The 24,934-nt window shown below is 35.3% G+C and overlaps 1 protein-coding gene across 3 annotated transcripts; it reads right to left on the bottom strand.

The window, feature by feature from the left end:
* Positions 1-12,739: 12,739 nt before the first annotated feature.
* LOC112786746 (protein ANTI-SILENCING 1) lies at positions 12,740-24,639 on the bottom strand. 3 transcript variants are annotated; one of them, XM_072229256.1, is made up of 14 exons: positions 24,371-24,542; positions 24,135-24,234; positions 23,854-24,048; positions 22,401-22,569; positions 19,169-20,439; positions 15,683-15,709; positions 15,500-15,592; positions 15,158-15,236; positions 14,872-14,962; positions 14,221-14,326; positions 14,019-14,135; positions 13,841-13,925; positions 13,616-13,729; positions 12,740-13,219 (listed from the first exon to the last, which is right to left on the bottom strand). In XM_072229256.1, exons 2-12 carry the CDS (start codon positions 24,174-24,176, stop codon positions 13,872-13,874), a joined length of 2,244 nt encoding a protein of 747 aa, XP_072085357.1. In that variant the 5' UTR covers positions 24,177-24,234; positions 24,371-24,542; the 3' UTR covers positions 12,740-13,219; positions 13,616-13,729; positions 13,841-13,871. The 3 variants fall into 3 exon arrangements, with proteins under 3 accessions (XP_072085357.1, XP_025685905.1, XP_029151889.1); XM_025830120.3 differs by having other exon boundaries at positions 23,854-24,234; positions 24,371-24,639; XM_029296056.2 differs by having other exon boundaries at positions 13,841-13,918; positions 23,854-24,234; positions 24,371-24,603.
* Between the last annotated feature and the right edge of the window lie 295 nt (positions 24,640-24,934).

The following is a 24,934-nucleotide window of genomic DNA, read 5'->3' on the forward strand; positions in this document are numbered from 1 at the left end:
TTAGCTCTAGAATTCTCTCACCTTTTGAAAATATATTGTTGTATAACTTAAATTCTTCCTAGAGGCTTTTATTGGATAAATAGGTTGTCTATTTTGTATATTCTCTAGTATTGTAATATTATAACCGGCTTTTTTTCGGAGGTCGAGACTAATGATTATTATGTATATATTTTATTATGTAAATTATTGAATCTTTAAATATTTTTCGCTTTTGTATACAACGTTTACCGCTTTAACACGTCTGTGTGTGTTTAATAGTTTTCAGTGTTTATTTTTCTTACGGGTTCTTAGTTATAATATCATTCTTCTATAATTATATATGTATTTTTTTAAGTGTTGTAATGTCTCATCACTGTTGATTTATAACTATAGCATAAATTTCTGTGTGGTAGGATATTATAGAAATGGTGTTGGATTTTCAAGATTTAGTAGAAAATATGAAAGTATTCACATGATTTAGTACAATGGTAAGTAGTTTGATCTTTTCCATTTATATTTTTTAACTAATTTATTCTTGCATAAGTTGATAATATAATAATAAGAAATTTTAAATTAATAAAATATTTTTTTATGATACTCCTAAAACACATTAGTAAAGCGCGTATATATAGGTATAAAGAAAAAATCTTGAAAGTTAATATTACAAAATTAATATTGTAGCAAACATTTAATATTTTAAAAAATATAATAGCTAAATCATGCTGGAGAATTCTAATGAAATCTAACTCTCTAATCAACAGAAACTACTTGAGCAAATGTTGAAAGAGGTAATCAAATAAAGATTATGGACGACTGTGGCTTAAAAAAGTTAAATCGTAAAATATCAATAAATAATTCCAAACTCAAATTTAATTTCGATAAATTAGATCATTTATAATAGACAGTAGAAAAAATATATAATCAGAAGACAACTCATACGGTCATGCCAGCAATAGCAATAGAAATTCTTAAAATTGATATTAGTGAGACGGGAGAAGACCAAATTATCTGGGTAGAAGAATAGGATGACAATTTTACAATGGCTTCTATGTATAAAGAAGCCTTCCAAACACTATACCGATATCAGCTAACTTCCAGAAGGGTCCAGAAAGAAAAGTCTTTGGAACTTCTTGTGGGATTTTCAAGGACCACAAAAAATAAAGGTCATATGAAAAAGGTCTCCATGACGAACTTCCAATTTGCTGTCACCTCCACCGCCGATTGTCATCAATACCCGAAAGTTACTCTAGGGATGTATATTCCATTACCATGAGAATCAAATATACTCAGGAGAAAGGTGGAAATTGAAATGATGATATTTTAATTTCTTGGAATCAGACTTATTTAAAAATAATTTTTTAAATTTTAAATCAAACATGGAAATACGATATTTTTATTTTAAAATTTTTAAAAATTATTTATAATTTTCCCAACCACACACACCCTAGATATAATAATTTGGGAAAAACAGTTAATCAATACTTAATTGATTGTCTAAAGTCACAAAATGTATCGAGGATGACAAATCATGGAGTATACCTGCAGAATAATAGTACAAAAAAAAAATACTAGAAAAGATGGCTTAGATTCTTGAAAAAATTAGAAGAAGACAATTAATTAAAAAAAAAAAAAACTTAGGCAATAACAATACTCTAAAAAATTTGGACTGCAAGAAATTTGCATGTTTTGAGCTCAAAAACACCTCTTCTGAGATGATTCTAGCCTCAAGCACGAAGCTCATGGAGGTATTCCAAAGAAGAAATGAAACTTAGAGTGAAATAGGATTATATTTTAATCTAGACAAAGTATTTAATGGATTTGTCAAAGAAAGCTCTGGAGTTATTTAAATTATTTATAAAATTATTCTTAACTTTTTTGAGCAATAATATTTCTTATATTTCTAAAACAAATTTAGGACTAATCTACAATATTCTCAAATTGAATATATTATCCACCCTAAAAAATAATTTTTTTACCCGAAAAAAATATTCACTATTTTTATTTATATTCATATGAGAAAACAAATTCCAATCACCCATTTGAAAAAAAACAATTCCTAATTATTCATATTCTTTTTGTTAGGAAACAAAAAATTCTCTAACTTGAAGTTCCTATCGAAGCGACATGATAGCTGGCTCCTCTGAAGTTGGTGCAAGATCACCACTTCGCGGCAGACGTCCTCAACGTCTATGAGGACGTTAGTGCAGAGCTTTCGCTTGGAGATGCTCTTACACGCGAGCAATTCGCATGTCTCACGGACGATGTAGTAACGAGCAAAGTCGGTGATAGACAATTGTGAGAAGATGAACAATTAAAATTTTTTTTTCATGTGAGGAATTGAGATTTGCTTTTTTTCACATGAATAATTGGAAATTTGTTCCTGTTTCTTTGATTTTGATTTTTTTTTTCATAGTTTTTCAGAATATTAAATTAAAATTATTTTAATTTAATTTTTTATTGCAAAAATATTTTGGTCACGATAATAAAAAAGATTATTTATTTTTTTAAAATAATTACAAAAATATATTTTTGTTTTTTTATAATTATGCATAAAAATATTTTAATATACATATTGATATAATATTTTTAAAAATAAATATTAATTGAAAAAATATAATTTATATGACCATTTTTTACTCATTTAATTTTTTTTATCATAACAATAAGTATAAATTAGTCATTATACGAGAATAAACCCCAAAAAATTATTTTTTTTAGTTTTAGATATAAAATCATGATATGAATTAATAAAATTTAAGATTAAAAATATATAAAAAGAATTACAAAATAATATTCATTATCAACTCCAAAGTCGAAACGAATAAAAATGGTAAAAAAAATTTTGGGTAAAAAAAATATTTCTTAAAGTAAGTGGTTATTTTTTAGTAGAATTAAAGACTCTCAATTAAACAATTATGCTTATGATGCATTGAGTTTGGAGATACTGAGAACTAGCCTCATTAAATTTGCTTTAGAATATAATAAATAATGTTGCTCATAAGTAATACCATGAGTTATGGACTTTTTTATAAATAATTTAGACAACTCCATCTAATGGAGCTCTCTAAGAGTTTTATCAAATACTTTGCCTTTAATCTATTATATTTTAATTGGGAAGTATCGCTTTTATTATTGCTGGTTGTCCGAATTGGACCCAAACCTTTTGTATTTCATTTCCATGGACAAATGAATATCTCTAACTTTAAAAGAAAATTAAGAAATTATTGTATTATTGACTAATTTGATATCTATTTTTGTATAAAATATTTTTAGAAATTAAAATTTAATTGCTACTAAAGTGTTAATAAAGACATGTTTTAAATTTTAATTTTAAAATTAAGACATGCTACACATACAAGCTTTTTTGGTTTACAAGTTGGCACAAGTCCAACAAAACATACGCGCATTACACTCCCACATTCAAGAGTAAATACACGCACGTTATTCAACCACTTTCTGTTTTCAAAGCGCGCTACTCACCATGCATTATGAACGACTCTTCTTCTTCTTCCTCCATAAAAACGAGTTTCTTGTCAAATTTGTTCGATCTCTTTCGTGCGTTCTCTCTTCGCCTTTTCATTCGTTGTTTTACCTGCGTTTATTATTGGTATTCTTGCTTCCTTTTTTTTCAATTTTCATGGTTTCTGAAATCAAGTTTTGAAATCGTTTTGAAGATAATGGAACTTCAAAAATACACCCAAACGGTTACAGGAATTCACCCAAACGGTTACAGGAATTCACCCAAGGGTTTAAGAAATACACCCAAAGAATTTAAGAAATACACCCAAAATTCGTTGAAGTACACCTTATGCATAATTCAGAACTCTTCCTCTTTCTCCTTCTCATCTTCTGCTGCTTCTTCTTCTTCATTTTCTTATTTCATATTCTCATAATTCTTTTTTGGAGGAAAAAATCAAACAAAGAAGAAAAAAATACATAATGTTGCAAAATCAAAAGAAGAACGAGGAGAAACACGACGATGAAGATGAAATACTTCAAAAACAATTTCAGAGCTTGATGTCAAAAAATAATAGAAATCGAGAATAACGAAGAAAGAGAACAGAGAGAAAAGCAAGTAAATGAAAAAGGAGAAAGAGAAAGCAAGAAATTCAAAAAAAGAAACAGAATCCTTTCAAAAATTAAAAATCTGTTAGAGGCGCGTTTGAGCGTAATATCAATTAGAGGACTTGTAAGACTTGTATAGCATAATCACTTGTATATAGAAATTAATCCTTTAAAATTTTTATTATTTCATATTTTTATTGAAAATCGATTCAATATAAATCTACTAATTGAATTGATGATTCAATAATTTAATAATCTGATCTCCATTCTAACAACTATGCGTAAATCAACTTCTAGAATATAATAGTTGAAAAAAAGAATAATCTTATTGAACGGAGAGTACATTAGAATTAAACTCAAATTATTACAATGCCCCCCACCATTAAGAAAAAGACAAAGTCCGGTGTTTATAATGCAACCTGATGGACAGCAACACTGTTGACTGTACCCATTACATCCTGATTCAGCAAATCAATTATGGCATCGATAAAAAAAAGGCGTAAAATAATGGGAAAAAGAAGATTAAAAGAAAAAAAGGTTAAAAGATTCTTTTTACATTAAGTTCTTTTTTGACTGGTGGTATACTATGTGAATAGTGAATACTCCCTTTGTCTTTGACAAAAATATAAAATAAGAGTTTTCACTTTGTCCGTTCGTCACATTGAAAGTTTGAGGGTGCATCACCCTAGACAAGGTTATGAGAATCGAATCTATCGTCAAACTGCTTTAGTTATTGGTTTATTAGTTTATAGATTTAACCGATTCAATCGTAGTTGAACTGAAAAAATTATTTTATAATAAAATAATAAATAAAATATAAATAAACACATGAAAATATAATTATAATCTAATATAAACTTTAAAATATCATTCAAATTAAAAGTACTATATAAATCAGAATGTTATAATCTCATTCAAATACAAATTCAAAAGTCAAAACAAAACAGCCAATCAAACATAATATGACAACATTAAAATGATCCAAGTTTGTCAATAATCATCAAAATCATCTATAACTTGCTGTAGATTTGTGTCGTTGATATCATCACCTTCATTTCCACTACTTGGACCAGAAAAAGCAAGTGGTTTAGCATAAAACGTACTACTACTACCACCACCACCACCTTGATCTAAATCAGTATCAATCTCATCTAACAAAATATAACACATTATCAATAAATTAAAGATCAAATTATTGTAATTTATCGTCTGATCAATAAACTATAATACTCACCAAGCAAGTCTTCAATATTACTTGGAAGAGCAGGCTCTTTTTCAACAACCTCTTCTGTCACCCAAAAGTCAACCATATCAATACTTTCAACATCGATTCGACCATATTGCACCTTTTACTTTCTTTTTTTTCCTTTCCATCCTAATAAATTAAATACAATATATGATAAGCCTAGTATATTAACTACACAAAATCTAATGATAAGAAATGAAAGGATGAAATATATATTACTTGGATTTAAGACGCAAATTATATGTAACATACACAATATCACGGGCCCGTTTGGATAGGTTCTTAAGTGACTTTTTTTAACTTTTAACTTATGAAAAGATGTAGTATTAATGTATGGTACAATTTTCAAAGCAAAATTGTAACTTTCTAAAAAGCTATTTTGATGCTTAAGAAGAAGTTAAAAAAATGACTTCTCTCATAATAAAAAGTTTTTATCACTTTTCTCTTAAAATAAGTAATTTTAGAACTAAAAAACCAAATATAAAATAACTTATTTATAAGCTACTTTTAATATAAGCATTTATTGTTTAAGCTATTTCTTCAAAAGTAACTTAATTAAGTTGTCTATCCAAATTGGGCCTTAGCCTATCATGCTCTAATCTATTCCTTCTTTTTGTATGAATTTGATCAAAAAGACTTCAATTCCTTTCACACCCTGAAAAAGCAGATGCTTGGCTAAGAATGCGAACTGCCATGTTTTGTAAACATGGAGCAGAACCACCAAACAACTTCCACCATTCATCTACAAGTTACAATCCCATATCTCAAGTATTAGTTATCAAATTAAGGAAACGAAAACATAAAATAAGTAAATAACTAAACGAAAACAATGGTTTTTTTCAATTTCTATATCACAACAGCCAACTCCAACCCAATAATCTCAACTCTCAAGTTCACAATAAACAACATTTAAAATTATTCAAAATTTTTCAACAAACAACAAAATCCAGTTCAGTAAACAAAGCAAAATCAGTTCAGTAAACAACAATTATTAACCAAAGTTCACTGTTCAGTTTAGTAGGATCAGTTGAATCAGTTTAAAGTTTCACACTACACAGTTCAAAGAAAAATAAAATAGGGAGACAGAGTTCACAATTTTAGAGTTCATCATGTCACACTTCAGTGACTTTAGTTCATAGAGCTTCACAAAATCAAACAACTATTCAATCATACTCATCAGGGAGACAGAGACATGCAACCGTTATTCAATCAAACAATCATATCTAAAAAGAAATACCTGGAACTCTGGAAGCTCGAAGGCGCCTTCAAAAGAACATGCAATAGGGAGAGTGCGAGACAGTGACGCCGAGTGACCAAGCAATGGTGGAGCACCTTCGAAGGAACGACGGCTACTACGCGATGGAGGTGGCTGTTCGAAGGAACGACGACTGATGCGCAATTAGGTGGCTGTTCGAAGGAACGACGGTGGTGGCACGACGCGGTGGCTGGACGGAGGTGAGGGACGACTGGATGACGAGCTCGATGAGAACCCCTGTTGTGTGAGAGTCAGAGAGGCGTTCTCACTTCTGAAGCTCGATGAGAAGGGGGATTCAGGGATTGAATTAGGGATTTAGGGCTAAGCAGAGGCTGAAATGGCAACGTTTTGCTACCCAGCCAAAAAATCGGTCGGATCACGGTTCGGTTCGACCGACCGGTAACCGACAGGTTCACCGGTTCAATTCTGATTTTTAAATTCTGCAATTTTACTGTTTAACCGAATCATTTTTCTATGCGGTTCACAATTCAACCGGTTCGACCGGCCGATCCGAACTGATTTTCAGAACCTTGCCTAGAAATAAAAATTTCCATTTAACATGCCACACGAGTGACCATACAATACAATCTACTAAATAACATTCCGTTCATTTGAGCGATTACTTTAAATTAAGAGTATTTATCTATTTTAGTTCTCAAAAAATTTTAAGTCAGATACTTTAATTTTTAATTAAAATTAATTATTTGATTGGTCTCTAACAATTAATTTTATCAATTACTTAGATCCTTGATTCTGCCAACTCTAATGGAAGACAAAATGAACCCTGACAACTCGAATAGGGGACAAAATGATCCCTGACTCCTTTGTTCGAAAACAGCATTGTTCTTTCTTAATTTTCATCATATCTCGCATAATTCTAACATTCATACTCTCCTTCTTCACTTTCACAGTCTTCTTTTTCATCTTTTCCTTCTTCCTCTTCAACTCCAAGATCGAGCCAGTGTAACTGCCACGCGTGTCGCACCTACTTCAACATGTCATGGACCACACACTTTCTAAATCTTTGTGACTAGTACACCCACTTCCTCCGCACTTCATCCATCAGAAGCATCTACCTCCACGTCCTCGATAACAGTATCACCACCAACCCCGACAACGTCCACCACATCCTCAAGACCAAGTTCCACAACTACCCAAAGGGCACGCCTTTCTCTACTCTCCTACAAGCAATATAGATTGTTGGACATTAGGATATCATGAGAAGATTTTTCTTCGACATCATATGCAAATTCTCATTTGCAATGGACCCCGAGTGCTTCATTCCTTCTTTTCCAGAGTCCAAGTTGGCAGGCAACTTCGACCTCGCATCCAAGCTATTAGTACAACGAGGAATGTCGCTATTGCCGCTCATATGAAAACTGAAGTGATTACTGAAATTGGTTCGAAGAAGAAGGTGAAGGAAGCAATCGAAGTGGTGGACAATGTGGTTATGGAGATGATAGGATAGAAGAGGAGGAAGATGGCGACGATGGGTATTAACAAATCAAACTTGCTGTCTAGATTCATGGGATCTATCAAAGACGACAAATACTTGAGAGACATAGTCATTAGTTTCCGGAGTATGAATTGGTTGAAAACAAGTTAAGGATTTTTCTTCTTGTGAACATTGAAGTTGCAGAGTGTGCCTTGTGTAGCTTGAAGTTACAGTGTTAAACTGTTAGTGTTATGCGAGATATGATGGAAATTAAGGGAGAACAATGTCGTTTCCGAACAGAAGAGGTCAGGGATCATTTTGTCCCCTGTTAAAGTTGTTAGGAACCATTTTGTCTTCCGTTAGAGTTGACGGAGTCAAGGACCTAAGTGACTGACATAATTAATTGTTAGGGACCAATCGAGTAATTAATTTTAGTTGGGGACTAAAGTGTCTGATCCGAAATTCTTTGAGGACCAAAATGGATAAATACATTGAAAGAAATAATTATTTTTTGATATATCCTTATTAAATATTCTAAAATATAATAGAATAATACTATACATCAAAGTCTTTTTATGAACCAAGCCTAACCAAATTAAATAATAAAATTTGGAATAAGTTAATTATAACTAATTTTTATTATGTTAAACCAACTTAATTAGACTTGATTAACAAAAAAAATTTAAATGTATAATATTATTGAATATAATATACACAATACATTTAGCATTAAGAAAGAGTATATTATCGTACCAAATTGCTTGCAAAACCAATTTTCATTTTTCAAACATTTCCTTTTAAAATATTTTAGCATTAAACTAAAACGTAAACTCATTCTTGCAGCCCACGTTATGTGATTTAAAAAATTTGAATTTCCGAAACTCCGCCTATGTTACACTTGCGGTACATAGCCGGTCCCAAGTCCGGATAAAGGAGGAGGGTTGTGTTAGGTCTTCGGCAACCAACATAAAAATATAGCCGAACCCCCATGATATGAATCAAAGACATTATTGCGCTAAAGCTAGGTCGTTGCCCGGAAGCAACGCGCTGTATGGCTCGAGTACGGTGTCAAAGCAAGAGCCGCTGCATCGGTGTCCGGATGTAGTGTTAAATGAGTAAGGGTTCTCGCGTTTTCGTGAACGGACGAGGGTAAATAAGCTAGTTCACAAAATAAAAGGTAAAGGTCGAAGCGACAGAAGGTTGAGATTTGGGACATGGAACATAGACACTCTAACAGGAAAGTCCATGGAGGTGGTGGACACAATGACAAGGAGAAAGATTAACATTATGTGCCTACAAGAAACGAAATGGGTTGGAGCAAAGGCTAGGGAGTTGGATACTTCTGGTTTCAAACTTTGGTATATAGGAAAGGTGAAGAATAGGAATGGGGTTGGAATAATTGTGGATAAGCAGTGGAAGAAGGACGTAGTGGATGTCAAGAGGGTGGGAGATCGGATCATCTCTATCAAACTTGTGGTGGAGGGAGGTGCTTTCCATGTGATTAGCGCCTATGCACCGCAAGTGGGTTCGGACGAACAACACAAGATAAGGTTTTGGGAAGATCTAGAGAGTTTGGTTCAAGGCATACATTTGGGAGATAAGATTTTCTTAGGAGGAGATTTAAATGGCCATGTTGGGAGAGAAGTGACTGGATATGAGAGTATTCACGGAGGCCATGGTTTCGGGGTGATCAATGCCGAGGGTAAAACTATTTTGGACTTTTCCTCAACCTTTGATCTTCTCATCGCAAATACATGTTTTAAAAAGAGAGACGAGCATCTTATAACCTATAAGAGTGGCATGACAAGCTCTCAAATCGACTTCTTCTTGTTGAGGAGAGTCGACCAGAAATTTTGCATTAACTGTAAAATTATCCCGGGAGAGAGTTTGACAACACAACATAGGGTGCTCGTCATGGATTTTCGCGTCAAGCAAAAGTTGAGGAAAAGACATCATACGAAGAACCCAAGGACGAGGTGGTGGCGGATGAAAGGTGAGGAACAAAGAAGCTTCCTAAGACGGGTAGGAGAAGAGGCAAAGTGGGATGGAAATGAAAGCGCGGAAGAGATGTGGAGGGAGATGGCAGAAGTTATTAGAAGAACAGCAAAAGAAAGTTTTGGTGAATCTAAAGGAATAGGACCAAGAGACAAGGAGTCCTGGTGGTGGAATGCGAGCATACAAGAAAAGATAAAGATAAAAAGGGAATGCTTTAAAGAGTGGTCTTTATGCCGCAATGCAGATAACTGGGAAAAATATAAGGCGGCTAAGAAAGAGACAAAAGTGGCTGTAAGTGAAGCAAGAACAAGAGCATATGAGGGTCTCTACCAGTCTTTGGGCACGAAAGAAGGAGAAAAAGGTATATATAGAATCGCAAAGAGCCGGGAAAGAAGAACGAGAGATTTGGATCAGGTTAAGTGCATAAAGGATAAGGATGGAGAGGTGTTGGCTCAAGATGAGAAGATTAATGAAAGGTGGAAGAGTTACTTCTACGAGTTATTTAATGAGGGACAGAAGACTCTTCCGAGCCTTGGTCGATTATGCACAAGGGAAGAAGATCAAAACTTTGACTACTATCGAAGGATTCGAGACTTCGAGGTAAAAGAGGCTCTAAATCAGATGAAAAATGGCAGGGCAGTAGGACCTGATAATATCCCGATTGAGGTTTGGAAGGGTCTTGGAGAAAAAGGCATCAACTGGTTAACCATGCTTTTTAATGAGATTTTAAGGTCAAAGAAGATGCCTGATGAGTGGAGAAAGAGCACCTTGGTACCTATCTACAAGAATAAGGGGGATGTACAAAGTTGCGGAAACTATAGAGGGATTAAGCTTATGAGTCATACTATGAAGTTGTGGGAAAGGGTGATAGAACGGAGGTTGAGAAAAGAGACACAAGTAACAGAGAACCAATTTGGATTTATGCCAGGCAGATCTACCACTGAAGCGATATACCTATTAAGAAGGATGATGGAGAGGTACCGTAGTAATAAAAGGGATCTACATATGGTATTTATTGATTTGGAAAAAGCGTATGATAGGGTACCAAGGGAGGTCTTATGGAAGGTTTTAGAAAAGAGGAGAGTAAGAATCGCATATATTCGGGCAATTAAAGACATGTATGATGGGGCCACAACTAGTGTGAAGACCCAAGGTGGTGTGACAGAGGAATTCCCTATTGGTATAGGATTACACCAGGGATCATCCTTAAGTCCATACCTTTTCACATTAGTCTTGGAAGTACTCACAGAGCACATCCAAGAGCCTGTGCCATGGTGCATTCTTTTTGCCGATGATATCGTCCTTATGGGAGAGTCAAGGGAAGACCTAAATAAGAAGTTGGAGTTATGGAGAGAAGCTCTAGAAGTGTATGGTCTGCGCATAAGCCGTAGCAAGACGGAATATATGGAATGTAAGTTCAGTCTGAGAAGGGAAAACCCCAATATAGAGGTGAAGATTGGAGAAAATACCCTACGAAAAGTTAAAAGTTTTAAGTATCTTGGGTGCATCATACAGGACAATGGAGAGATTGAACAGGATGTAAATCATAGGATCCAAGCAGGTTGGTCAAAATGGCGGAGTGCATCTAGTTTTATATGCGACAAAAAAGTGCCTTTAAAACTTAAAAGTAAATTCTATCACACCGCTATAAGACCGGCTATGCTGTATGGTACGGAGTGTTGGGCGGCTAAAGAGGAGCACGAACATAAGCTGAGTGTGGCAGAGATGAAGATGTTGAGATGGATGAGTGGTCATACGCGATTGGATAAAATAAGGAATGAAGATATAAGGGAGAGAGTTGGAGTAGCACACATTGTGGAAAAGATGGTTGAATCGCGTCTCAGTTGGTTTGGACATGTGAGAAGAAGACCGATAGAACATCCAGTCAGGAGGGTGGATGAGATGGAAGATGGACAAAGGGCGAAAGGCAGAGGAAGACCTAAGAAGACTATCCATAAGGTGGTCAAACGAGACCTACATATAAACGGTCTCTCTGTAGACATGATACATGACAGAGCACAATAGCGTCGTTTGATTCATGTAGCCGACCCCACTTAGTGGGACAAGACTTTGTTGTTGTTGTTTGTTCCCAAAATGATGCTGAATAAATTGTAAGATGCTTTTAGGAACAACATGCAAAATAATTTCCTTTGGAATTCAATATGAGATCCAAGTAAAATCTGTACCAAAAGCATTCAACGTAATTTGCACTCAAACAGAAAAGTCCTTTTATTTTAGACTACTAAAACCTACGCGGCAGAATAACAGACAATACACCTAACCAACTGATCCAAAATGTAAATATCTATAAAGCTACGCATTGGACACATTATTATATTTACGTATTGGACACATTTCAAATACATTATTCTTTTTCGCATACACTTAAACACACCTAAAACATATCTAACTTTATTATTCTTGAAATAAATTTAAGAACAATATAATATTTTAAATAATTAAAAATAATTACAAAATTAATTTATATTTTAATATTAATAAAATATCAAAATATAATTATAATTTACCTAAAAATACTTTATTTTATATATAAACATATTTTCGTATCTTATAAAATTTTAAAAATGGTTTGTTTTGCGTGTCCTATGTCGAGTCCCTGTCCCTGCATCATAGGCAAGTAATGTAGTGTGTTCTATTATGACCTAGAAAAGGAGGATTTCTTTGACAAAAAGTAAAATTAAGAGTTTTTAATTAATTTAGAAAAAGTAGTTTTCTTTTATCCCAAAAAATACAATCTTCACTCTTCACCAAAACTTTCCTCATAGCATTACCCAATAAAATGTATGGTGACAATTGGGTTGTGGCTGAGACTTGTAGGTCCCCTGAATTAATTAACTGGCAAAATGCCAACAGTTTGTATCTTCAAATATAAATGCCAAATCTACACACAGATGACAAGTGAGAGAACACAGGAAAATTGACAGATTGTAACTGAACTAAACCCTAGCTATTTATAAAGGGATAACTAACGAATCATTTGGTGAGAGATCCATTTATGATGGTATGTTATCAATCCGATAGTATTATCCCCTCACTTGATCACTTAACAAACTTAAATTTCCTTACTTCAAGACGATCTAAACTTGCAAAAAATCTATCAGCTTGCTTGGAGTCGCAATAGAAGGCGGAACAACTGTTCTTTGACTTGGTTCCGGAGCCGAACTCCAAGAAAATAATATTCACAACTGCTGAACTGCATGCCACTGCCTCAACGAAGCTGTTTCTGCATCCCAGAAAAAAAGAGAGAGAGAAAGGAGGATTAAGCTTCAAAAATTAACATTCTTGACTGTCTCAATATATGCAGGTAAGAAACACACAATTCGGCAACATATTTCTACATGTACGATTACCATGTCTAAAACCTTACTGTGATCGGTTTCTGTAACCTGACAAGTTGCATAAAAGTGAATGATAAAAAGAAACCCAGCTATCCAACTATCATAACCAAAGAATGATAAAAAGAACCAATAGGATATCACCAACAATAAAATATAAAATGCCGCTAAACTAACCAACAACTACAATTAGTCACAAACTGAAAGGAGAAAACAAACAACAAAGTGATCTAATATTAAAAAAAAATAAATGATACTCAGATCAGTAGCAAATGAAAACTTACCAGATGCCAAAAATGATTGATTCCATAAGGATCTTGAGACCATAATTTAAGATCTACCAAAATAATTTCGTTGCCGAATGAAATGCTCTCATCCTTGTTGCGATACTCCGCAAACTGAGATAGAAGGTATTAGAAGAATGAGTACCAGTAAAAAAATATTCAAGCCTGAAAAAGCTACAGGATAAGATACAAAGAACAAAAATACATTGAGACATGAGAACTTACCGAGAAAACAACAAAAGATATTCCAGGACATTTAGATTTTAGTTTTCAGCTTGGCTTTCAGCTTCCTCAATTCATCACCTTGATGCTTATGGAATAAAAACATGACAATAAACGATCAATATACAATACAAAAGGCATAAATGAAGATGATTTCAGGCATTAACCTGAACGTATATACCTGATATAATATTGACCATGCTTTTTCTGCTCTTTTTTGTAGTAAGCACCAATCCATAGCCATATCATATTCAATATTGTTGGGCTGTGAGCAATGTGAAGTAGATACAGCATTTTTCTGCATATGAAAATCCAGATTGCCTATTAAATGAAAATGACCCAAAATTTAGCAACCAATAGGCACAAAAAAATGGATACTTCACCATTTCACGTTGTTGCAGCATTCGACTTTGATCTAGAAAATAATGACCATAAAATGCTGGCTTCTTCCCTGGAAAGCAAGGACGCCCAATGCTTCCAACAAGTGGGCTACAAAGCAACAAAATCAAAAGCTCAGGTAAAAGATTAAAAGAAATAGCTAGCAAATCAAGCAAAATTTAAAAAATTTGAGCCGACAACATTTTACAACTATGAGATTTTAACTCCCAGATCTCCATGAAGTTACTTGTTTATCATGGTTTGCGTTTCTAGCCATTATAGTTGAAGGGAATGGCTAATATACAGAGCTCTTTACACAATGATGTGGGGCGTGTGTGTGTGTGTGTGTGTGTGAGAGAGAGAGAGAGAGAGAAAGAGAGAGAGAGAGAGAGAGAGAGAGAGAGAGAGAGAGAAGTGGGTAGAAATGAGGTGGTGGAATTGGATTTGAGAATGAGAAAATATAAAAAAAGGCCCCTACATCCCCATATTAACTCTAGAATATAGAGGCAATAGTTTGAGACAACACCCAAAACCTAGTATAGTGAGAAAACTCAAATACACACACACAAAATCATTATAGATCATGCCTATAGATCAACGCATAACAGAGAAAAATGAAAAGGAAAATTTTCATCCGGATCGAGCTTTGCACATACCAGCCATTTGACATTAATAGAGAATCCTCCTGTAATTTTTTAACAACCATATCTGCTGTTTCCTTTTTTTTAAATATAACAAAAGCTTGACCTACATCATAAAAAAACATCATTTCATTATTAATTGCATATAGATCATTTTATTTGGGGGAGGAGGTATTCTGTCACTTGATAATGGAAGGGGGAAAAATCCTGAAATACATGAATGTACAATTCCTAAAGAGACTAATGTATTCATATGTCTAGAAAGCTTATGGGAAAAGGATGACTGAGGACTAGTCCTAACCAGAATGAGGGCTAGCACACGCGGTTTTCTGGATCATGTGTGCAGTGCAACTTTCTTTAAAGCCTTGAAAAATGATATCCTGTGTTTTAGAACAAAAATATCAAAATCAGAGGTTGATAGAACACTTAATAAGAAAAACAGAACTGGATGAAAAAGTAGATGACACAGCATATTATAAAGACAAGAAAAGCATATATCAACTAACAATTCGATATGATACAGAAGCACATCTATTTAGAAACCCCAAATCCATAATTAAATTGCATACATGCAAGTAAATTATCACTCATCCTAAATCAAACTCTATCCTAAAATAATATAGAAAGTTGGAACAATTATTACTTGTACTTGTTCTGATGTTAAAGATGGATCCAAATTTTCAAGTAGCACAAGTTTTCCTCGTTCATGAGCAGTTTTCATTCTTTCTTCCCAAGGCTGAAAAAAGTATAAGAACCGTCAATTATATAAGCAAATTCAAGTAACTCCAGATTTGTTGAATAAGGTAAAGAGTGAAAAGGAACTTACAATTTCCTTAAACCACTTGCTCCTATCCTGTCACCAAGTGAAAAATTAAATTAAATAAATAAATAATAAAAGAGTATAAGAATTATTAAATGAAAAACCTTACATTTTCTATTCCATTCAGACCACCAAAACAAATCTCCAAGTAATAAAGTGTCCTTAATCATCATCCTACTTGAACCATATGTTCAAACTACATATCCAATGCTACTTAAAAGCATTACACACTAATGATAGTTCCATGCCATGTACAGCAAAAAGTTGCTCTGGATTTCCGAACAATTATAACAAATGACACAAAAATAAGGGAAAGAACCATATGAAATATAAAACTTAATAGACAATAATAATATAACTACTATGAACACCAAGAAACACGAAAGGCTTGAAATCAGACACAACATATAAAGCTTCCTAATTAGAACAAGAATGCTTTCTTTCCATCAAGTAAGATAAGCTTATGAATTAATTAACACCATCATCTCTAGGCATGGCAATTTCCCCCGGCGGGTTTACCGGCCGGGGGATGGATTTGGGGATTTCTTTTCACTCGCAGGGGGGCAGGATGGGGCCCAAGAAATAAACGGGGCGGGGCAGGGAGTGAGGCCCATGGGACCCGTATAATACCCGCATATAAGAAATGTAAAAAATACGCCTATTGTGTGTGTGTGTATATATACGTTACCGAGAAGCCCTAACGCCTAATCCTCTTCTCCGTACCATCACTCTTTCTCCCTCTCCCTCTCTCCTCCACCCTCATCCCCTCTCACTGTTTCCACCTCTCATTCTCAAGGTCACCGCAAGAGGCAGAACCGTCGTCACGTGCCTGACACCCAGCCCAGATGACAACCATTGTTGCCGGAGGCAGAATCGTTGCGAGGAGCTTGATGCATCACCACGCACCTGAGGAGAGAAGAGCTGAAGTCTTGAATCCGATGATTCATTGCTCTCCCAATCTCCCCATTTTGGGTAATGCAATTAAGATACTTAATTCTTGATTTGTGATGTGGAACTTCCCCAATTTTCACTTTCATGCTAGAGTTCACTAGTCACTTCCTAAGGTCCTTATAATTTAACTCAATTTGTCAAAAGGTTCTTAAGTTTAAAATTATGTACCTAGGTACCTACGAGTTTAAAAACGTTTGTAAACAAGTCTTAGCTAACCGTTGCCTATCAATTTGGTCAAATTGCAAGGACCCAACTGAAATAACATTTTCAATTGTAGTGACTAATTTAAAAATTGTGTAAAAATGTATGGACTAAATTTAGTATAAATTGAATGTCAAACGTCAGCGACGGCTTGCAATGGATAGGGTTAGGTATGGTTGAACCTCTATCCAAACCCTACCAACACAATCTCATGTGTTTCTAAACCTGCCCTACTCTATGCAGGTTTAGAAAAAACCACACCCAAAACTTACCCGAAGTCTATCTACCAAATCCAAGTATCCAACCCTACCTGGCCAAACACATTTTCTAAATATCATTCCAACTTACATCACATATTTAACCTTTAACATAATTATAAGCATCCACAAACACATAATAATTATAAAATTGAATACAAAAAGATTAATAAACAAACTAGGTACGAGGATAAAACTTAATATTACACAAACATTACTCATAATATATAAATATTTATTTATATTATTTATATATACAATAGAGGATGCCGGTTGGTCATAGAAGGTTCACCCGAAACCCAAACCATACCCACTCCGCAACAAAACCCTATTTACTATCAGCCCGCTTGACAGCGTATTGGGTCGAGACCTGACCCGACCGATTTGGAATGAGTTGGGTACACACAAATAAGATAAGTATTGCCAGCCCTAGTTAGTAGGGATTTGATTACAAAAGCTTTTAAACTCCAAGGATATATATATATATATATATATATATAACTATGTGTTGTCGAGGTACACATGGAGCATCTAGTTAAGGGCTTGAGGAAGAGTTTCGTATCCAACTCTCCCATCTAGATAAAGAGAATATTCAAAATTGCCAAGGGAGGGACACTAGGGAGTTCCCCAAATTGTAACTTGTAAGGCTTGGCACTTCATGAACTTGGGAGAATATCCCAATTTCCAAAATATTCAACTGTATTCTTTCATTTTTTGACATACACAAAATGCTTAGTATGTTTACAATCTCTTCTCCATCTAATCCTAGGTTCTCATATTCTCGCATCACATCTCCCAATATTTCTTTTATGACTTCTTCAATTGTTCACCAAAGGAAGGTAAACACAAATATGCCCCATAGCCACCAGTAACGAGTTGAAACCCATTTTGGCCCCTGAAATTTTCGACCGGACTCAATTTCGACCCCCAAATTTATAATTACCCAATTAACACCCTCAAATATTAGATTGTATCCCAGGTTTACCCCTGTAGCTATCTCTGTTAACGGAGATCTGATGTGGCACGTTAAGTTGACAAAGTGTGTATCCACGTGGCACCCAACTTGCTAGAATGGATGTGTGATGAGTGAATGACGTGGCAAAAGTTGAATGAACTCAATTTCTCCAGCGAAGTCTCGAACATATTGGGAAAAGAGGGTTGCAAATTGAGTTCATTCAACTTTTGCCACATCATTCACTCATCACATATCCATTCTACCAAGCTGGGTGTCACGTGGATACACACTCTGTCAACTTAACCTACTACATCAAATCTCCGTTAACGGAGATAGCTACGGGGGGAAGCGTGGGGCACAATCCAATATTTGGGGGGTGTTAATTGGATAACTATAAATCTGGGGGTCGAAATTGAGGCCGGTCGAAAATTTCAGGGGCCAAAATGGGTTTCAACTCCACCAATAACAATCGAAATTCCCCATCAGGTACTCTACTGATTGTCACACATAAGCTTGTATTAGGTAGTTATAGTGATGGAGATTGCACAATTGACCTTCAAAGCTTTTCTATTATTCCAAGATATTTTCCTCTCCTCTCTTACTTTATCTCATATAGAACTCTCCTCTTTGTCCCCCTTTGCTTCTCTAATCGTGAATTGGACGTTACTGTTACCAGTTCCATTGACAAGGATCGCATTGTTCTCCAGAGCTATGTTTGTTTACAAGCACAGGACACTAAGACAGAAAACCATGTTTGGAAGATGAGACAAAGACAAAGACCCTGTGTCCAAAGACACTGAATTAGTGTATTTGTGTCTTTCTTAACAAGAAGGCTATAGAGACATTAACAAGAGACACAACTTATGCAATAGCGAAGCACTATGAATGGGTTAACTTATTTCTACAACTTTTATATTTAAACTAACGGACAAAAGATCGTACTACGGAGGAGCTTTTGATTTATGCTCAAACAAAATCAAGATAGACTCACAGGTACCCCAATTCTCGGTCAATTTTTCAAAGCATTATATGATTCATCTGAGCATGAGATAAAGGAATAAGATTTTTGAGTTGTGTCCAAGGAACAAGAACAATCAAGATAAAGAGAATACTTGGAATGCAACTTACAACATCGGGTCTTCTAGTCACTTCGGCTACATTGCAATCCAACTTGGGTTCCTCAGATGGAGAAACTCTGGGAGATTCCTTTCGAAACTTGTCGCTTGGGGGTTTTGAGAGTTTCTCAGTAGTCTTTAACTTCTTGGAAGGGCCATCCTCAACATACGGCCTTGGAGTAACTCCGGGAGATTCTTTTTGAAACTTGTCACTTGGGGGTTTTGAGAGTTTCTCAGTTGTCTTTAACTTCTTGGAAGGGCCAACCTCAACATACGGCCTTGGAGTAACTCCGGGAGATTCTTTTTGAAACTTGTCGCTTGGGGGTTTTGGGAGTTTCTCAGTTGTCTTTAAATTCTTGGAAGGGCCATCCTCAACATAAGGCCTTTGATTCACTTCTTCTGCATCGCAATCTACGTTGGGTTCCACAGTTGGAGTAACTCTAGGAGATTCTTTTTGAAACTTGTCATTGGAGGTTTTTGAGTTTTTCTCATTTGTCTTTAACTTCTTGCGAGGCTCATCATCAATATTGGGTCTTCGAATAACTTTTGTTGGATGGTGATCTAGATTGGCTTCCACCGTTGGAGTAATTCCAGGAGATTCTTCACGGAACTTGTCACTATCAGGCTTTGAGAGTTTAGCATCTATCTTTAACTTCTTGGAAGGGCCATCCTCAACATCACAACAATCATTTGCTCGTTGTAGTCTATATTTCTCCTTCGAAGTCAAAGCTATATTCACATCATTGCCATTTGGCACATTATCCTCCATCTTTGTTTTTGAAACTTCGCCCAAAACATCGTTTTTTCCCTTTCGCGGAGCAACATCCTCCGCCAATCCCTTCTTAGATTGTCCAGTAATACCCTTAACAAGCTTCAATGCACCCTTTTCTGAATCAACCTTTGCCCTTGGAATCATTTTCTCAATTGAGATTGTCTTAGCTTCTTCCCCTGAGATGACACCACCCGTAGAATTGTCCCGTATTTCAAGTGATGAGTTTTGCTTCAACTTTGAAAAGCCATTTTTTTGAACATTAGGTTTTGGCTTGATCTCGTCATTAGCAATCGTTTGGAAAGCCTCATTAGTATCATTTTCTTCCTTTATAAACGGGTTAGATTTTCCGCCCAACAAAGGCTTGGAAACATCATTTTCCCTATCGAATGTGTTCAAAGACTTGTCATTTGATTTATCATTCAGAATGTTCCCACTAATTCCTGGCTTGTCTAACCCAAGTTTTGCATTACCAATAGGCTTTTGTCTATCTAAATTGTTAAAAATATGTTTAACTGCAACAATTAGAGAAACGACTAGATAAGATACTCAAATTGAAAACTATGAAGTATTACACTTACTACATATGATTTATGGTCAAAATCAATTCATTGAAATTTATAAACAAAGGAAAAACACAATAATTTGAAACTTCAATTTTAAACATAAAAACAAAAGGAATTTCACTAACACGCATCCTAAATCATTTGTTAAGGAATCAAATAAGGTGTTAAATGAAAAGTTAAGGCTTTTCATTAACATTCCAATCATTGAAAACTTAAGAGTCTCTACTTTTCCAATAATGGCATCTTTCTTTACTTACTCTGTATCTATATCAAGATGAGTCTCAAGCATAACTAAAATTCAACATACACAACAATAACATTCAACATAAATTTAAGAGAAATTTTAACTATTCAAGTTTTACAACTTTTGAACATTTTTTCAAATATTACTCTAATGAGACTAAAAAACCAAACTTAATAACTGCAATATCAATTGTATAGTACAATGATAAAGGCTATTTTTTCAACAAAAAAAATTATGGTAAAATATATTTTTTATTGTTGAAATTTTTTAAAATTATCAAAAGTATCCATTAATGTTTAATTTGATTCAATTTTATCCCTAACGTTTGAAATAAGTTTCAATTCTACCCTTATCGTGAATTTTTTTTATGGTCAACAACTAGTCAAACCCAAACCCAAATCAAAAACCCAACCAACCAAACCCCAAACCCAACCACCCAAACCCCAAACCCTCCCCCCTTTTCCTTTTGCTTCCACCACTGCCAACCCCTCTACTCCGACCTTCCTCCTCCTCCATCACTACCATAACATTCCCTGTCACTACCATAACATTCCCCGTCACCACCGCCCTCTTTCACCTCACGCTTACCACCAATAGACTCCACCAATGATCACCTCAAAAGTCACCATCATCATAAACTCACCAACACCTCATCCTTCAATGACAACCACCACATAAGCATTTGGATTTTCTTTTCCTAAAAAAGGAAAGAAAAACTAGATCAAGGCAAAGGCAAAGGCAAATGGAGAGAGATTGAGAGATCTTGGAGTCCCTTTGAGACGGGGGTGCTGTTGAGAAGGAAGAAATATCGACACCAATGGTGCCGTGGAGGACAAGGATAGTGACAATGCAATAGAGGTTTGGGGTGACGAGCCAGCTCCACGGCCACCTCTCCCTCCCTCCTCCTCAGGCGTGCTTTCTCTTTGTTGCAACCTCCATCACTTTTTCTTCTTTTCCCCTCTGATTTGGTCTCTTTCTTACTTCAATTTCTTTTTGTCTCTCATCTCTATTATTGTTGTTGAATGCTTGTCATCTCTATTGTTGTTGAATGCTTGTGTTGCAATGGTGCGCCGATGGGGTTAGTGCAATGGTGAGGTGCGAGTAGGTAGCGAGGTATATCGGTGAGATAGGATCAGGTGTAGGTAGTGCGATAAATAGTGAGGTGCATGGTGGGGTTAATGTGGAGGTGCGGGTAGTGCGATTGTAATGGGGGTGGCAGGGATGATCAAGGAAGGGGTGATGGGGACAACTTAGGTGGTGTTGTGGGAAAGGGATAGGGTTTTGGTTGGCTGGGTTTTGCTTTTGGGTTTGGGTTTGGTTGGGGTTGAGTTAGGATTGGAATGGATAATTAAGGGTAAATTTGAAAAAAAAAAATGACTGATTGTTGATTGTAAAACAATTAACAGTAGAATTGAAAAGTATTTCAAACATTAGGGATAAAATTGAATCAAATTAAAAGTTAGGGTAATTTTGAAAAGTTTTCAAAAACTTCAAGAACGAAAAGTATACTTTATCCTTTTTTATTATATATCCACACAGGTATTTTAAAATGCATTTCATATGGAAGCGTGCAACAAGGCCATAAACATACCAGATGTAAGTGTAATTTTATCTTAAAACCATGAGAGTTTTTGGAAATAAATAATAAAGAAATAAGTTAACAAACCTTCAACTCCAGCAATCATATCATCTATCTTATCCAATACTTTTCTCTGCCCTACATCAAAGAATCGATAGAATACAAATTCAGCCAGATGTAGTTCTTCATTTGATGGCTGTGGATTCCTGCTATCCTTCAAAATGCAAAGAACATTGCATTTGCCAACAATAGCTTCCTGATATGACATACAAAATATGCAAATACCCAGCCATTTCAATTGAAGTTAGAAGATCCTAGATTAAAAAAATGAGCTTTATTTTATTTTATAAAAGAATAATATCATTAAAACTGAAAGAAGAATAATATAAGTAGATGGGAGGAAGTCCTCTATACAAGAACCAACAAAAATATATAAGAAAATAAGTTCTCAATTATGCATAGCTTTCCAATCTCTTGACATGCCTGGGGGAAAGTCCTCTAAACAAATCATGAGTTTTACAACAAATAGATGCCAAATGTCCAATCTTATTCCATAAAACATGATTGTCCGAAAAACCTGTGATAATGCATGAATTGTACTCAACCATAGTGATGTATATTGCCTAATGTCACAAAGGTTTTCACTCTTTCCTACTCCCACAAAGAAAAGAAATCCTAGTCAAGAGAAATCAATCTATATCGCAGCACACACCCAGCACTCACCAAAGATACCAAACAAAGTTTTTCATGAAACAACTACAAGACAATGCAAAAACATATGTGGAATCATTATGAAGTCACCCAATACATAACACATATACATAACGGGAGATAGCCTTATGTGGCCTTCAAACCTACATGTCATTGGTATTAATTACGTATTGAGCACATCAGTCCATATAAATGATTTGTCTTAAAAGGACCTTTAGACTTCAAACTCTTGATTGATATAGGAGAGAGAGAAAAATGAAAGAGAAGAAGAGGGGGGGGGGGAGGTTGGGGAGCCTAGCTCTGGTAAAATTAGCACAATGAAAACCAATGCAACACGAGTGGGACTTTTGCAGCCCCATTTGACAATTGCCACAAGACAGAGATATAAGATACCAGACAAAAATCTACTTTTCCCCAGAACACTTAGCAAATATAGTCTACTAAAACACAAACAAAGGCAAAACAAACAACAAAGCGAAGGTATGGTTTGGCCAGAATACACCTGCCACCACCAACCATCCCCTCCTCCCCGAGAGGAAGAGCTCAAAAACAAAAAATAATAATAATAATGAAAAAGTAGATTAGAGAGTATTGGGGGAAAACATTCAAGTACAGTACTATCATAAAATCCGATGCCAACCACAACTCCAACAATGATAATATAGAAGCACAAACAAAAGAAACTAAGTCATCACTTCAATCTTATATACTAGCCACCTCAATTCCCACCATCAGGCTCTGCAATTTTCTCAAGAAAGCATTGCAAAACCTCACACACAACAATTAGTAATAAAAACAGAAAAGACCAAAACAGGGAAGTTCCAATTACCAGTGGATTTAGATTTGCAAGCCCTACTCCATCTCCACACGCCAAGAACAGCTCGTTCCCGCCAACCTCGCATCCTTCGAGAAAGTTCCGAATCTCACCCGGACGGAAATACCACAGAACCTTCACTTTCTTTGCCTTATCAGCAGTTTCCCATATCTTAATAAGCTTCCCGATATAAGGCTCAGGTTCACCCTCCTTGTAGAGATACACAGAGTCATACAGTGTGTATTCTACACCATCATAGGTAAAAGACGAGTAAAATTGTACATCCTTCTTCTTACCACCAACACCTTTCTTTTTTCCCCACTGAAATTCAGGATCATCTAATTTGCTAGGCTCTTCAGCGGCCATGGGGTTTTTACGCACCGAAAAATTCCTAATCTGAAAAATTCGAAAACCTAATTTGAGGACTGAAAACGTGCGAAAACTCACCGAAGAGAGTTCGATTTTAGAAGAAAAGTGGCAATATCTGCAAGGAAAACGGTGTTGTTTCGAATTGAGAAAAAATCGTGGGTACCTTTTGGATTGTAGAGGATTCGAGATATTAGGAGTGTGCAGAAGTTCTCCGATGGTGCTGTAAACCGAGACTGCGAGCTTTGTTTCTCGCCGACGGTGAAGTTGCGGTGGGGGAAGGGCGAATTGCAGGATCGCAAAACCCTAATTGCATTAGCAAGAAACAACAGACAATCGCAATTTGCAATGTTCGACTCGTATAAATAGAGTGGTTATGGATCTAATCCGCTATTTTTTTTTTTTTTTTTTTTTGACTATCCGCATATTAATAGTATGTAAGCGCATACCATTTGAAAATGAGTTAATATTCAAAATCGTCTTTAAAAGATACTCGATCTCCATTTTAGTTCTCAAAAAATAAACTTAATCAAAATAGTCCCCCAAAGATATTCGAATTAATCACGTTTGTCCTTCTGTCATCTCCTTCGATGAGTTGGCTAACGTCTGCTAACGTGTGATGTTAACTGCTATCGTAGCAGACACCTACGTGTGTCTTGCTATTGCTGACAAGGTAACTATGTGAAAACAATTCAAATCAGTCCCTTAGTGTTTGAACCCTAATCCTGAA

This window comes from Arachis hypogaea, chromosome 20 (assembly GCF_003086295.3).
Source record: "Arachis hypogaea cultivar Tifrunner chromosome 20, arahy.Tifrunner.gnm2.J5K5, whole genome shotgun sequence".
Taxonomy (NCBI): Eukaryota; Viridiplantae; Streptophyta; class Magnoliopsida; order Fabales; family Fabaceae; genus Arachis; species Arachis hypogaea.

Excerpts from the sequence above, each read along its gene's own strand:
- LOC112786746 (XM_025830120.3), bottom strand. The coding sequence starts at position 24,204 with ATGGCCGCTGAAGAGCCTAGCAAATTAGATGATCCTGAATTTCAGTGG. Across the intron at positions 15,710-19,168 it reads TGACTAGAAGACCCGATGTT|GATAGGAGCAAGTGGTTTAA; the intron begins GTAAGTTGCATT and ends ACTTGGTGACAG. Across the intron at positions 14,136-14,220 it reads TGCTGCAACAACGTGAAATG|AAAAATGCTGTATCTACTTC; the intron begins GTGAAGTATCCA and ends TTTCATATGCAG.